The 16,393-nt window shown below is 40.9% G+C and overlaps 1 protein-coding gene and 1 non-coding gene across 2 annotated transcripts; one reads left to right on the top strand and one right to left on the bottom strand.

The window, feature by feature from the left end:
• Positions 1 to 555: 555 nt before the first annotated feature.
• Positions 556 to 15,595, top strand: LOC141695737 (uncharacterized). The gene is made up of 2 exons (XM_074499961.1): positions 556 to 1,455; positions 15,485 to 15,595. The coding sequence occupies exons 1-2, from the start codon at positions 556 to 558 to the stop codon at positions 15,593 to 15,595; spliced, it is 1,011 nt and encodes a 336-aa protein (XP_074356062.1).
• LOC141698867 (small nucleolar RNA R71) lies at positions 4,079 to 4,185 on the bottom strand. The gene has a single exon (XR_012565366.1). It is a non-coding gene; the product is annotated as a small nucleolar RNA R71 (small nucleolar RNA).
• Positions 15,596 to 16,393: the final 798 nt, after the last annotated feature.

Raw genomic sequence — 16,393 nt, 5'->3', positions numbered from 1 at the left:
TATGCTAGTTACTTTCTGAATAATGATTCGAATTATTTGTGGGAGCCTACGCAAACCTTAGAAAGAGAAGGTCCTATTCCCTGGAACCGATTCACAAAGTTGTTTTTGGAAAAATATTTCCTGTACTGTCTCCAGAATCAGATGGAGATGGAATTTTTAGAATTGAAGGAAGGAGATAGGAGTGTTACGGAGTATGAATCCAAGTTCACGGAATTGGATCGAATAGTACCAGATTATGTAAGCGCAGAAGCCCAGAGAGCGAAGCGGTTTCAACAGGGATTAAAGCCAGAAATTAGGAGTGGAGTTGTAGCTTTACAACTCAAGACATATACTTCGGTAGTTCAGGCTGCCTTAGTAATAGAAATTGACCAGAAGTTGGCTGCTAAAGAAAGAGGTGAAAAGAAGAGGAAGTTTGAAAGTGGGCCTGAGAAGTCGAAACCAGGAGAAGCAAGTTAGAAGTTTCAGTGACGATTCGGAAGGAATAGAGACAGGAAATTCAGAAGGCATAATTTCCCACAAGCTTGGCCCAGTACGACGTCAGTCAGTTCAACTTGGATGAAGTCAAGCAAACCAGTTATAGATTGTAAGATATGTGGAAAGAGGCACAGTGGCCAGTGCAAGGAGAGCGTGAATTATTTCAAATGCGGCCAAGAGGGTCATTATTCAACAGAGTGCAAGTATGAGAATCAAGGAATCACCTATTTCAGCTGCGGTAAAGTAGGACACATTGCTAAGAATTGCAAATCAGCTACCCAAGGCAGTGTAGGCGAAAGTGTGTCTCAAGAGCCAGCAACAAGTACAACTAGAGCTAGAACTTTCAAAATGACCAAGAAATCGACGGCTCAGGATTCCGACGTAGTTGCAGGTACACTTTCTCCTAATTCCATGCCTGTTAACATTCTATTTGATTCGGGAGCATCTAAATTTTTCATATCCCTGAACTGTGTGAATAAAATGCAATTAATATTGGATGACTTAGATGAACCTTTGACCATAGAAGTGGCCAACCAGGAAAACATACATGTGAGCCAATTTTGTCCTAATTGTCCAATAGAGATTTCAGGTCACTCTTTTCCAGCAGACTTAATACCTTTTGAGCTAGGAGAATTTGATATCATTCTAGGCAAGGATTGGTTGTCTCTATATAAGGCAAGTATTGACTGCAAGAAGAAGAGAATTGTCATGTATACGAAAGATAATGCAAGAATAAGTAATCACGGAAAGAAGCAAGACAATAAGTTTCTCTCAGTATGGAAGGCAAAGAAACTGTTAAGACAAGGATGTGAGGCGTATTTGGCTCATATGGTGAATACCAAGAAAGAAGCACCTATTCTGGATGAGATTCCAGTAGTAAGGGAATATCCTGACGTCTTTCCGGAAGAATTTCTAGGATTACTGCCTGATCCAGAAATAGAGTTCTTGTTAAGGCTGAAACACGTGCTAATATTCACGCAAGTATACACGATCGCAAGTAATATAGAATTAATTATAGTTCGTTCCCACAGGGACTGGTTTAAGTTAATTTCAATCAATGTATTTATGCAACAATGGTATGGCTATTATCCAATGCTAAAACGAATAATAAATTGAAATTGTTTATAACTAAGATTAACTAAGGGATTATACTAAAGAATATTAACTAAGAGAGTAAAGAGAGTTGAATACTATATGACACAAACATAGGATACTTCAATAAATACTTCATTCAATAGCCTTTTTGTTCTTAACCTTAGCATGTAATGGTGATGACATTAATTAGATAACACAAAACTGATAAACACCAACTTTCGTTATACGAATACCATACTACCAGACATCTACAAAAGAGATAGAAGCTGAATAGACACCAATTATATTGAGACCCTATATTTCTATAGAATTTGACAACATAACGGTTTAATGCACAAGTTATCTATCGTGATTATATAGGGCAAGTAAGATGGTTAAAATTACCTACGAATCATGCATAAACAAATACATGAACCTATGTTAGTGATAAGTGGCATTTTATACCACTTAGAACGTCTTAAAATGGCTTAAATTGGTGTCTTGAAATCAAGTATTTTGTGTATTTGATGCATTTTTCTAGTGTTTATGCATTTCAGGGTTTTAGTTGCATTTCGGGGGAGGAATCATCAAGAATAAGCCTTGGCATGTGTTCACCATTGCGAGAGGAAAGAAACGGGCAGATTACGGCGAAGAAACGGAGCAAAATCATTTTTTTTTCCAGTAGAGGTCTGAGCGCCCGCTCAGCATTGCTGAGCGGCCGCGCAGGGTCGGGAAAAAAGACAAATTATTTTAGGACTTCTACTTCTGTTTGGTTTCCACTTCTATGTAATCTGAGTTTTATGGGACTATTATATAAGTAGATTTGAGACATTTTCACAAGTGTGGGGATAAAAAGAAGATTGTGTTTTTACGCAAGGAGCGAAGGAGATAAGGAAGAAGACCGATTTAGCACACCGTAACGAAGAGGAAGCATATCTTCTTGTGATTCTTGGTTCGTTGTAACGTTGGATGCTAGTTTTCTTGCTTTGAACTTATTTACTCTTGTGACGTACTCTGTTTTAATATAATTAGTTTAGTTATTATTTTCTTGTGTTTGTTTATCATGATTTCATATGAACCCATGATGACGATAAGTACTATTATGGGCTAATCGTGATCATGGGGTTGCAACGGATTTATTATGGAATTCTTTAGTTAATCGTTTAATACTTTAGTGTGTGATGATTGCATGATGTCTAGTATTGGTTGTGCGTATTCGTTTTATGTGCGTCGCGAACATATAAGATAGGGTGTTAATCTCTTGTGAAGCGACGGTGGATCTTGAGATTTAAAACTTGCCATGCTAGCATAGGTTCATGTACGTTGTGCATGATTAGTGGGTAACTCTAACAGTTTTATTTGCCCTGTGTAATCAAAAGGAATAACTTGTGCTTAAATCGTTGTGTTGTCAATTTCTGTAGACATATAGGAACTCAACATAATTGATGACTATTCAACTTCTATCTTAATTGTGGATGCTTAGTAGAATGGTATTAGTACAATGAAAGTTGGCTTTTATCAGTTTCGTGTTATTCGATTAATATCATCAATGTCACATGCTAAAGGTAATAACAATGGCTATAGAAGGAAGTAATAATGAAGTTGTGATCTCATGAGTGTTTTATTATTGATAAATTGAAGTGTTAGTTAAGTGATTAATTAAGTAGTTAATTATAGTTAATATTTAATCAACAATTTTAAGTGTTAGTGTCTTAACATTAAGAAGTAATCATACATTGGTGAGTGAGTATAATTAGACAATAATTTAGTCTGAGTCTCTGAGGGAACGAACTAGAAAATATTCTATATTACTTGCGAACGCGTATACTTGCGTGAATATTAGCGCGTGTTTTTGCCCTAACAAGTTTTTTGGCGCCGCTGCTAGGGACTCGGCATATTTGTTTAGTTTATGTACTTACCATCATTGGTCATTAGGACTCAGTGATTAGGACGTAGTAGTTACTTATTTTTTCCGGTTGTGTTTCAGGTACTTTAGCAAGCGTTTATGCAAACTCGTTCTCGTGCTCGCAAGAGGACTTTAGATACAGCTGAGGAGACAGACGAAGTTCTTGATATTCCGGAGAAGTTAGATTTTGAGGATTCGGATTCAGGAACTGAGCAGAAAGAACCAGTAAACATGGGAGATCGTATTGTTCAAGCTGATCCAGCTCTTATGGATTTTTCTCGGCCTAAAATTGATGACATTCAGTCAAGCATCCTTCATCCGGCTATTCAAGCTAACACCTTTGAAATCAAGCCGGGCACTATTCAGATGGTGCAGAATTCTGTTTCTTTTGGAGGAGCGGCAACTGAAGACCCCAACATGCACATAAGGAATTTTGTCGAGATCTGCAGCACTTTTAAGTATAATGGCGTGACTGATGAGGCTATCAAGTTGAGGCTTTTCCCATTCTCACTGAGGAATAAGGCTAAAGACTGGTTACATTCTGAACCAGCTGGGTCCATCACTACGTGGCAAGATCTTGCGCAAAAATTTCTGGTGAAGTTTTATCCGATGGCAAAGACTGCTGCTATGAGGAGTGCTCTTACTCAGTTTGCGCAGCAACCTACAGAATCTATGTGCGAGGCTTGGGAACGCTACAAGGAAATGTTGAGAAAATGTCCACATCATGGAATGCCGGATTGGATGGTGATCACTGGTTTCTATAATGGTTTGGGGGCCCAATCTCGGCCCATGCTCGATGCAGCAGCTGGAGGCGCCTTATGGGCTAAAAGCTATACTGAGGCGTATAATCTTATAGAGACGATGGCTGCAAATGAGCATCAAAACCCAACTCAGAGGATGACGTCAGGCAAGGTAGCAGGTATTCTGGAAGTTGATGCAGCCACCGCTATTGCAGCCCAGCTCCAAGTGCTATCAATGAAGGTTGATTCTCTGGCTACATATGGAGTTAATCAAATAGCTATGGTTTGTGAGCTTTGTGCAGGTTCTCATGCTACGGATCAGTGTTCTCTTGTCAACGAATCTGTTCAGTATGTGAATAATTATCAGCGACAACAGCAGCCTGTGCCAGCGACCTATCATCCTAACAACAGAAATCATCCAAATTTCAGCTGGGGGAATAATCAGAATGCTATTCAGCCACCATATCAGCAAGGAGTGAGTAAACAGTTTAACCCACCTGGATTCCAGCAACCACAGCAGTACGCTACAAGGTAATCATATCCTCAACAGGGAAGTACAGTTGCACCTACTAGTGCTGATTTTGAGGAACTTAAGCTGTTGTGCAAGAGTCAGGCGGTTTCTATCAAGACCTTGGAAAATCAAATCGGTCAATTAGTCAATGCAGTGCTCAATCGTCAACCTGGCACTCTTCCCAGTGACACGGAAGTACCAGGCAGGAAGGAAGCTAAAGAGCAAGTCAAGGCTATTACCTTAAGGTCTGGAAAAGTAGCTGATTCTGAAAAGGCAAAAGAAGTAGAAGCTGAAATTAGAGATGAAGAATCTAAGCAAAAGGAGAAAGCGGCGGAACCAAGGAAGACTACTGTTGAACACACTCTGCCTGAGGCTAATACAGGGGAGAAACAGCTCTATCCTCCACCACCTTTTCCTAAGAGATTGCAGCAACAAAAGCTGGATAGACAGTTCGGGAAGTTTCTGGAGGTGTTCAAGAAACTTCACATCAATATACCTTTCGCTGAGGCTCTTGAACAAATGTCTAGTTATGCGAAGTTTATGAAGACTATTCTTTCAAGGAAGGTGAAACTGGATGACCTTGAAACTGTTGCTCTCACGGAAGAATGCAGCGCTGTTCTGCAGCAAAAGTTACCACCAAAACTGAAAGATCCAGGAAGCTTCACCATTCCTTGCACCATTGGCAATCTGACTTTTGACAAGTGCCTTTGTGATTTGGGAGCAAGCATTAATCTGATGCCGTTGTCGATTTTTAAAAAGCTGGATTTGCCTGATCCAAAACCCACATACATGTCGCTACAATTGGTTGACCGTTCCATTACTTACCCAAGGGGCATAGTTGAGGATGTGCTCGTCAAGGTGGATAAGCTCTTCTTTCCTGCAGATTTTGTTATTCTGGATTTTGAGGAAGATAAGAAGATTCCCATAATCTTGGGAAGGCCTTTCTTGGCTACTGGCCGTACCTTGATAGATGTGCAAAAAGGTGAACTTACTATGCGGGTCCAAGATCAGGATGTGACCTTCAACGTATTCAAGGCAATGAAATTCCCTACAGAAGATGAGGAGTGCTTAAAATTGGATGTGATTGATTCTGCGGTTACTTCGGAACTCGATCACATGCTAATGTCTGATGCATTGGAAAATGCCTTAGTGGGGGATTTTGACAGCGATGATGAAGATGGCAACGAGCAATTACAATATCTGAACGCTTCTCCCTGGAAGCGAAAGCTGGACATACCATTTGAATCTCTTGGTACTTCTGACCTTAAGAATGCTGACGGGAAGCTCAAACCATCAATAGAGGAAGCACCTACCTTGGAGCTCAAGCCATTACCTGAACACTTGAGGTATGCTTTTTTAGGTGATTCATCTACGTTACCTGTTATTATTTCATCTGACCTTTCAGGTAGTGAGGAAGACAAGCTCTTAAGGATTTTGAGAGAATTCAAATCAGCTATAGGATGGACCATAGCAGACATCAAGGGGATAAGTCCTTCATATTGTATGCATAAAATTCTGCTAGAGGAAGGTAGTAAGCCAACTGTGGAACAGCAGCGAAGACTGAATCCCATCATGAAGGAAGTGGTAAAGAAAGAAATTCTGAAATGGCTGGATGCAGGCATAATTTATCCTATTTCTGACAGCTCGTGGGTGAGCCCCGTATAATGTGTACCTAAAAAAGGAGGTATCACTGTGGTCGCAAATGAAAAGAATGAGCTCATCCCTACTCGAACAGTTACAGGATGGAGAGTATGCATGGATTATAGAAAATTGAATAAAGCCACAAGGAAGGATCACTTCCCTCTTCCATTTATTGATCAGATGCTTGACAGATTGGCGGGTCATGAGTATTTTTGTCTTCTAGATGGCTATTCCGGGTATAATCAGATTTGTATTGCACTAGAGGATCAGGAAAAGACTACCTTCACTTGTCCATTTGGCACGTTTGCTTTTCGCAGAGTTTCTTTTGGGTTATGTGGCGCCCCGGCCACTTTTCAGAGATGTATGATGGCTATATTCTCTGACATGATTGGAAATAACGTCGAAGTGTTCATGGATGACTTCTCCGTCTTTGGACACTCATATGATGAATGTTTGAATAATCTGAGCGCCGTACTCAAAAGATGCGTGGAAATTAATTTGGTGCTCAATTGGGAGAAATGTCATTTTATGGTGCGTGAAGGCATTATCCTTGGGCATAAGGTCTCTAGCAAGGGTCTGGAGGTGGACAAGGCCAAGGTGGGAGTCATTGAAAATCTTCCCCCACCTAATTCTGTGAAAGGAATCCGTAGTTTTCTTGGTCATGCGGGTTTTTATCGGCGATTCATCAAGGACTTTTCAAAGATATCTAAGCCGTTGTGCAATTTGCTTGAGAAAGATGTGCCTTTCAAATTTGATGATGAATGTTTGGCAGCATTCGAGACTCTCAAGAAGAGTTTGATCACTGCACCAGTTATTACAGCACCAGATTGGACAGAACCGTTTGAGATGATGTGTGATGCGAGTGATTATGCGGTAGGTGCAGTTCTGGGACAGCGCAAGAAAAACCTCTTCCATGTGGTCTACTATGCGAGTAAGACCTTAAATGGTGCCCAATTGAACTACACCACTACCGAGAAGGAGCTTTTGGATATAGTCTTTGGGTTTGAGAAATTTCGATCGTATATACTTGGTACGAAAGTAACAGTATTCATTGATCATGCAGCTATTCGCTATCTAGTTTCCAAGAAGGATTTGAAGCCGAGACTCATTCGTTGGGTACTTTTACTTCAGGAATTTGAGTTAGAGATCAAAGATAGAAAAGGTACTGAGAATCAAGTAGCTGACCATCTCTCTAGGTTGGAGAATCCCGATTCTACTTCACAAGATAGGACGTTAATCAATGAATCTTTTCCGGATGAGCAGTTGTTTGCAATTTAGGAGGAAGAACCATGGTTTGCAGATATTGTAAACTATCTCGTCAGCAATATAATGCCTCCTAATTTGACATCCGCTCAAAAGAAGAAGTTTCTGCATGAGGTGAAGTGGTATATGTGGGATGAACCATATTTGTTTAGACAGGGAGCTGACCAGATCATCAGGAGATGTATCCCGTTCTGTGAGAGGGAGGGGATATTACGAGACTGCCATTCCACGGTTTATGGTGGACACTATGGTGGTGAGAAGATGGCAGCTCGTATTCTGCAAGCAGGTTTTTTCTGGCCTACTTTGTTCAAGGATGCTCATCAGTTTTTTTTAAGGTGTGACCGTTGCCAAAGAGTGGGAAATTTGTCAAGGAAGGATGAGATGCCATTAAATGTGATGCTTGAAGTCGAGGTATTTGATGTGTGGGGAATCGATTTCATGGGGCCTTTTATCTCGTCTTGCAATAATCAGTACATCTTGCTGGCAGTCGATTATGTCTCAAAATGGGTCGAAGTTAAAGCTTTACCGACAAATGATGCAAAGGCAGTGCTAAATTTTCTTCATAAGCAAATTTTCACAAGATTTGGAACACCTCGGGTAATCATAAGTGATGAAGGATCGCATTTTTGCAACCGTAAGTTCACTTCTATGATGCAGCGTTATAATGTGAATCATCGAGTAGCTACTGCCTATCATCCGCAAACAAATGGTCAAGCGGAAGTGTCTAACAGAGAGATAAAGCGCATTCTAGAGAAGGTTGTTTGTCCGTCAAGGAAGGATTGGTCTTTAAAGCTCGATGAAGCTGTTTGGGCTTACAGAACAGCATACAAAACTCCACTTGGGATGTCACCGTTTCAGTTGGTGTACGGTAAGGGATGTCATCTACCTGCGGAGCTTGAGCATAAGGCCTACTGGGCATTGGAGAAGTTGAACCTGGATTTAGATGCAGTTGGTAAGAAAAGAATGCTTCAGCTTAATGAACTTGATGAATTTTGACTTCAAGCGTACGAGAATAACAAAATGTATAAGGAAAAGGTGAAGAGGTGGCACGATAGGAAGCTACATCCTAAGTTATTTGTGCCAGGGCAACAAGTTCTTTTATTCAACTCTCGGCTCCGACTTTTTCCTGGGAAGTTGAAATCAAGGTGGTCTGGACCTTTTATTGTCAAAACTGTGTTTCCACATGGAGCGGTGGAAATTTTTGAGAATGATCCGGACCAAGCATTCAAGGTTAACGGTCAGAGGTTGAAGCACTACTATGGGGACATGGCAAACCGAGAAGTGGTTAGTGCCATTTTGTTGACTACTTGAGAAGGGTACGAAACGTCAAGCTAATGACGAAAAAGAAGCGCTGCGTGGGAGGCAACCCATGAATTGTTGTTACAAGAACCCTTAGAAGTTAATAACCTATCCAAAAACACAAAAAAATCGGAAAATAGGGGCTGAAAAAAAAAATTCCAGTGACCCCCTGAGCGCCCGCTCAGCTTTGCTGAGCGACAGCGCAGCAAGCTGAGCGCCCGCTCAGCTTTGCTGAGCGACCGCGCAGCAAGCTGAGCGCCCGCTCAGCTTTGCTGAGCGACCGCGCAGCAAACTGAGCGCCCGCTCAGTTTTGCTGAGCGACCGCTCAGGGGTCGAGTACCAGAATTTTTTTTACAGTTCAGAAAAAAAAACACAAAAACAGTTTTAGCCCATAAACCCACGATTTGTTCCCACTACCCCATCATTTTACTCCCTAATTCCCAAACCCTAATCTAATCCACACCCTATATATACATACACCTATCCTATATATCTCCCATAAAACTTCCTACACTTAAACCCTCTCACAAACATCAAAAATCAGTTCTTACACACTTTTATTCACAAATCAATGGCACCCAAGAGAGCACGCACTATTGACAGCAGCAGCACAGTTCCTACTGCTGATTCATCGAGGGGTACTGCTGCAAGGCCTCGGTTAACTGACAGAGCTGCGGAGGAGGATTACACTAGGCTGTTGGGGAAGCCGATTCTGAAGGAGAGGGGGTTTTTACCATCGGAAAGGGATGGTGAGTTGCTGCCCATGATTGCAGAGAAGGGGTGGATAGCTTTTTGTGAGTCACCCGAAGCAGTACCGATGAGCGTTGTTCGCGAGTTCTACGCGAACGCGAAGGCCGAAAAGAATGGGTTTTCTGTGGTCCGAGGGCTGACGGTTGATTATCATCCTGCGGCGATTCGCCGTGTGATTGGACAGCGAGAGAGGAAGCCGGAGGAGGAGAACTGGAATGAAAAGACTGCTGAGGATTTTGACTTGGATTTGATTTGTGCGACTCTCTGTCGACCGGGCACAGTTTGGACCTGCAGGACCGGCACTAATGAGTATCGTCACTTTCCGGCGATCGCCATGAACAGGGATGCCCGTGCATGGAATGCATTTATTTGTGCTAATATTTTGCCTTCTTCGCATGCACACGAGGTCACAGTTGAGAGAGCACAGTTGTTGTGGGGAATTCTGAATGAGGAATACTATGTGGACCTTGGTGAGTTTATCTACCAAGGAATTCTGAAGTTTTTGAGGGGAGCGAAGCATATAAACATCCCTTATGCATCTACGGTTACGAAGCTATGCCGAGCAGTGGGAGTGAACTGGCCGGCTCATGAGCAGTTGCAGTTGCCAGCAACTCCGATTGATTCTGGCACTCTGAATGGGATGCAGGAGTGGACCGGTGGTGAGCCTAATGAGCATGGGCTGGGTTATCGTCTTCCAGGAGGGCGTCCAGCACGAGGTGCTACTATGGCTAGGCCAGGGCGTGATGAGGCTGGTTCTTCGAGAGCTCAGGAGGGTGCTGGGATGGTTGATGCCCAGTATAGGAGGCTTTCACGGCGGATGGATGCCATGTATGAGACGCAGAGCAGGTTTCCTCAGGAGCTCACCCTTGCGTTAGGGACTGCTTTTCGAGGCCTTGGAGCTGATATCCAGTGGCCAGTTTTTGGTGAGGACTCTGCATACCCGCCGCCTGATACTCCATCCACTGAGGGTGATGATGATGATGACTCCGAGTAGGTATACCCTGTGTTCCTTTCTACTACTTTCACTGAGGACAGTGAAGATTTTTAGTTTGGGGGTGGTAGTTAAGGAATATTGTGTGTGTGTCATTTAGTTGCATATTCATGATAATTTAGTTCATATAGTTGCATAATTTATGCCATATAGTTTTTTTTTTGTTATGAATGTCATGTAGCTCATGCATTTTCCATGATCCCTTTTGCAATGATTTATCGACTGAATTGTGATATTGATGCGAGTGTAGTGATAGTATTAAAGTGATATTAAGTTGTGTAGGTTGATATACATGCTAGAAACAATTGTAAGTCCACTAAGTCTTAGAGAATGCGTAACTGCTAGATTGTTGTTATGATTTGGTTGTTTTCAAGGTCAATCTACTTATTATGCTTAGAATTCGATTATAGGTTCTTAGTGATAAAGGCATGAAAAAGAAAAAATTTGGAGAAAAAAATATGGAAGTTGTTGCTAGTTGTGGCTAGGCGTCAATTGGCTAGTAGCCGGCTCGCATATGGTGCGAGTAGTCTAGGGTTGAGCAAGATGGAGCAAAACGCAATTGCTCAGAAAAAAAAAAAATTATGCATAATTGATCAAGAGTGGGCTCTTTGGTATTCGAGTTATTAAGTTCTTAGGGGACTTTGTGCCTAGTGACCTAAGGCTTTTAGAGTCTGGGATCCGCTAACCTAACGCTCGTTACATGGATACCATTGTATAAGTCTTTTGTGGACCTTACTCATTGTACGGTCAAATAAGCATTTGAGTTGTAAATAAAAAGCACGATTCCGTAATAAGCTCCAGAGTTCTTGTAGTGTTGTATATCACTTTGTGCCTAGAATTTTTTATTCTTTGTATAATCGTAGAATTGCCTTGAGGATAGTCTAGTCATAGTAATTGGTCTAGTTCTGAAGCATATCTGTTAAGCATTTGCACACACCACGTTTCTGGCTGTATGTCCGTTTGCATGAGTTTATTGATCTTTAGTTGTCTAACTGCATTCGTTGAGATGTGACAATTTGGTTGGTTAATTATAGTAAGGGGGATCGCTGCATTTTCATATAGATTGCATTCATGCATGTTTTTATTTGTTTTTGAGTCTGTGACGCTTGAGGGCAAGCATCGATTTAAGTTTGGGGGTGTGATAAGTGGCATTTTATACCACTTAGAACGTCTTAAAATGGCTTAAATTGGTGTCTTGAAATCAAGTATTTTGTGTATTTGATGCGTTTTTCTAGTGTTTATGCATTTCAGGGTTTTAGTTGCATTTCAGGGGAGGAATCATCAAAAATAAGCCTTGGCATGTGTTCACCATTGCGAGAGGAAAGAAACGGGCAGATTACGGCGAAGAAACGGAGCAAAATCATTTTTTTTTCCAGTAGAGGTCTGAGCGCCCGCTCAGCATTGCTGAGCGGCCGCGCAGCAAGCTGAGCGCCCGCTCAGCTATGCTGAGCGGCCGCGCAGGGTCGGGAAAAAAGACAAATTATTTTAGGACTTCTACTTCTGTTTGGTTTCCACTTCTATGTAATCTGAGTTTTATGGGACTATTATATAAGTAGATTTGAGACGTTTTCACAAGTGTGGGGATAAAAAGAAGATTGTGTTTTTACGCAAGGAGCGAAGGAGATAAGGAAGAAGACCGATTTAGCACACCGCAACGAAGAGGAAGCATATCTTCTTGTGATTCTTGTTTCGTTGTAACGTTGGATGCTAGTTTTCTTGCTTTGAACTTATTTACTCTTGTGACGTACTCTGTTTTAATATAATTAGTTTAGTTATTATTTTCTTGTGTTTGTTTATCATGATTTCATATGAACCCATGATGACGATAAGTACTATTATGGGCTAATCGTGATCATGGGGTTGCAACGGATTTATTATGGAATTCTTTAGTTAATCGTTTAATACTTTAGTGTGTGATGATTGCATGATGTCTAGTATTGGTTGTGCGTATTCGTTTTATGTGCGTCGCGAACATATAAGATAGGGTGTTAATCTCTTGTGAAGCGACGGTGGATCTTGAGATTTAGAACTTGCCATGCTAGCATAGGTTCATGTACGTTGTGCATGATTAGTGGGTAACTCTAACAGTTTTATTTGCCCTGTGTAATCAAAAGGAATAACTTGTGCTTAAATCGTTGTGTTGTCAATTTCTGTAGACATATAGGAACTCAACATAATTGATGACTATTCAAATTCTATCTTAATTGTGGATGCTTGGTAGAATGGTATTAGTACAATGAAAGTTGGCTTTTATCAGTTTCGTGTTATTCGATTAATATCATCAATGTCACATGCTAAAGGTAATAACAATGGCTATAGAAGGAAGTAATAATGAAGTTGTGATCTCATGAGTGTTTTATTATTGATAAATTGAAGTGTTAGTTAAGTGATTAATTAAGTAGTTAATTACAGTTAATATTTAATCAACAATTTTAAGTGTTAGTGTCTTAACATTGAGAAGTAATCATACATTGGTGAGTGAGTTTAATTAGACAATAATTTAGTCTGAGTCTCTAAGGGAACGAACTAGAAAATATTCTATATTATTTGCGAACGCGTATACTTGCGTGAATATTAGCGCGTGTTTTCGCCCTAACAGTTAGCATGGCAAGTTCTAAACCTCTAAATTCACTTTCGCTTCATTAGAGATTAACACACTATCTTATAAGTTCGTGACGCTTATAAGACGAATAAGCACAACCAATATTAAGATATCATACAATCACCACACACTAAGGTATCGAAACAAATCAACTAAAGAAATTCATAAATAAATCCATTAGAACCCCACGATAACGAGTAGCCCAAAATCGGACTCATTATTAACGTGGGTTCCGATGAAAGCATGGTTTCATAAACGTAGTCTTTATACTGAATAAATATTAAACCAAGTACGAAACAAGAGTTTAGGTTCATGAATAAGAAAACTAGCATCCAAAGTTATAACTTAAAACAAAGAATCACAAGTATAAACTAGATCTTCTTCGCCTTGGTTGAATTGTGCTCTACGGTCTTCTTACGCCTTCTCCTTAAGCTCTGGTATGTCTTGTTATGAAAAATGAACATAAGTTATGTTTATATAGCCGCCCATGTAGAGTAGAAGTCCATCAATCAGAATCATAAGAGAATCATGATTCTTTTATCGCGCTTGACTAGCATGGGTGCGCGCTTTACTGCGCGGGCGTGCGCTTGACCAGCGCAGGCGCGCTGAGTTTCTGTTCTTTGGGTGCGCTGACTCTCTGGAGAATTTTCTGACTTCTTCTTTTCTTGCTGATTTGAGTTGGTCTTTTTACGAGCTTTTATTCTGGACATCATCCTAACACCATATTAGCATCAAAACAATGTTAATTCACCCGGATTCCTGATAAATGCCTGAAATGCAAAAATACTACAAAAACACGTTAAAAACACTAACAACTTAAGTACAAAACATCAATTCAAAGCTTTACAGTGCGTTATAAAGTGTCATAAATGCCAGTTAATATACCCCCAAACTTGAACCGATGCTTGTCCTCAAGCATAACAGACTCAAAGAATAAGAAATAAAAATGCATGAATGCAACTATATGAATGCAACGATCCCCATAGAATAACTAAACCAATCAACAAGCAACATCTCAACAAATGCAACTATTCGCATAAAGATCAATCAAGCCCCACAAATCAACTTACAAGCCATAAACGTGCGTGTGTGGAAATGCTTACAGATATACTATCACAACTAGATCAATAATCATGACTTACTACTCATCAAAGAAATCGCAAGGTTATAAATAGAATAAAAGCTAAACTCAAAATAACATATAACACTTCAATTCTGATATCGGAGTTTTACATGGATTCATGATTTTATTCACAAAAAAACACAAATATGCTTAATTGACCGTGCAATGAGTGAGGTCCACAAAAGACTTATACAATAATACCAATATAGTGAGCGTTAGGTTAGTGGATCCCAGACTATAAAAAGCCTTAGGTCACTAGGCACAAAGTCCCCTAAGAACTTAATAACTCGAGTATTAAAGAGCCCACTCGTGATCAATTATGCATAAACACATATTTTTTCTTTTTTTCTTTTTCTTTTTTGTTCTCTTTTTCCACAAATTTATGAACGAGTGCATTTCACTCCATCTCGTTCAACCCTAGACTACTCATATAAAATGAGCCGGCTACTAGCCATTTAACACCTAGCCACAACAACTAGCAATGAAATCTAATTTTCTCCAATTTTGTAAATATCCATGTTATTTTATCATTAAGAGAATATCATAAATTCTAAATATAAGCAAGCGATTAAACTTCGACAAACAAATAAACCATGACCATGATCTAGCCCTCAAGCAACCTATAAGATTTAGTGAAATAAAATTGCTTCTAGCATGCAAATCAACTCGATACGACTTAACATCACTAAGCACGACATCACGACGCTACATCAATATCACAAATCAATCAGCAAAATCATCTAAGGGATCATGTTATAATGTAAATGCATGAAACTATATGCAACAACTATCATAAAACTACAAAACACATAATCCTTAACTACTACCCCCAAACTTAAAATATTCACTATCCTCAGTGAAGGTAATAGCAAGGAATCAGGCATACCTAATCAGAAACAGGGTCATCACCCTCAAGGAGTGGAGTGTTAGGAGTGTCTGGAGGTGGATACACAGAATCCTCACCGAATAATGGCCACTGGATGTCAACTCCTGTGGCTCTGAATGCAGTCCCCAACGCCTGGGTGAGGTCATGTGCAAACCTACTATGGATGGCATGCATCGCATCCATCCTCCTAGCTAAATGCCTATACTGTGTCGTACTCAAACCAGCACTGCCCTAAGCTTCCTCCTCCTGCTGCTATTGCTGCTGCAATCTCGAAGGACCAGTCTCTCCCAACTCTGCTCTCCACGCTGCCTTGCTCGCCTGCACCATACCACTAGCATATGCCTGGGGAGCTGGCCTTCCACCTGGTAGATGGTCATAAGAATATCCAAGCCCCTTAGGATCGGGCTTCCCACCATACCACTCCGTCAAATTCAACAGCGTTGCACTATCAATCGGGGCACTCGGGAGCTGCAGCCGCTCATGTGCGGGCCAACGAATGCCTACCGCCATAAACAACTTCATCATAATGGACGTATAGGGTATCAAACCCATAGTACTCCCTCGCAAGAACCTCAAAATACCCTGATGAATCACCATCCCAAGATCCACATAGTGTCCCTGAAGAATGCCCCACAATAAACGCACACGCTCTACAGTAATATCGTGCACGTGAGAAGATGGCATGATGTTAACACAAATAAAAGAATTCCATGCATGTGCAAACCTGTTCATACATGAAGCAGGGAACGTGGCATACTCGTTCGTGCCCTTCTTGAACTTCCAATGAGTCTCAGGCACACACCAATCAAATCCAATTTAAACTCCTCCGGAGTCTTCTCATTCCAGTTCTCCTGATCAGGCCTCCTCTCGGGCTGCTCAATCACCCAACGAATAGCCTCAGTACTGTACTCCACCATCATCCGCCTAACCACCATAAAACCGTTCTTCTCCGCCTTAGCATTCACGTAGAACTCACGCACCACACTCATGGGTACAGCAGCGGGTGTCTCGCAAAAAGCAATTCGGCCCATCTCTAAGATAATCTCCAACAATTTACCATCTTTCCCTGATGGCAGAAAACCACACTTCTTGGCTATAGACTTCAAAAGTAGCCTCACATACTCCGCCTCAGC

Source organism: Apium graveolens, chromosome 11 (genome assembly GCF_009905375.1).
Source record: "Apium graveolens cultivar Ventura chromosome 11, ASM990537v1, whole genome shotgun sequence".
Taxonomy (NCBI): domain Eukaryota; kingdom Viridiplantae; phylum Streptophyta; class Magnoliopsida; order Apiales; family Apiaceae; genus Apium; species Apium graveolens.
The sequence above is the reverse complement of the archived record's forward strand: the minus strand, read 5'-3'. Positions and strand labels throughout refer to the sequence as shown.

Bases quoted from the DNA above. Each gene is read 5' to 3' on its own strand.
- LOC141695737 (XM_074499961.1), top strand. From the start codon at position 556: ATGAAGTCAAGCAAACCAGTTATAGATTGTAAGATATGTGGAAAGAGG. The intron at 1,456-15,484 runs GTATACACGATC...TACTCAAACCAG, and splicing joins ACGTGCTAATATTCACGCAA to CACTGCCCTAAGCTTCCTCC.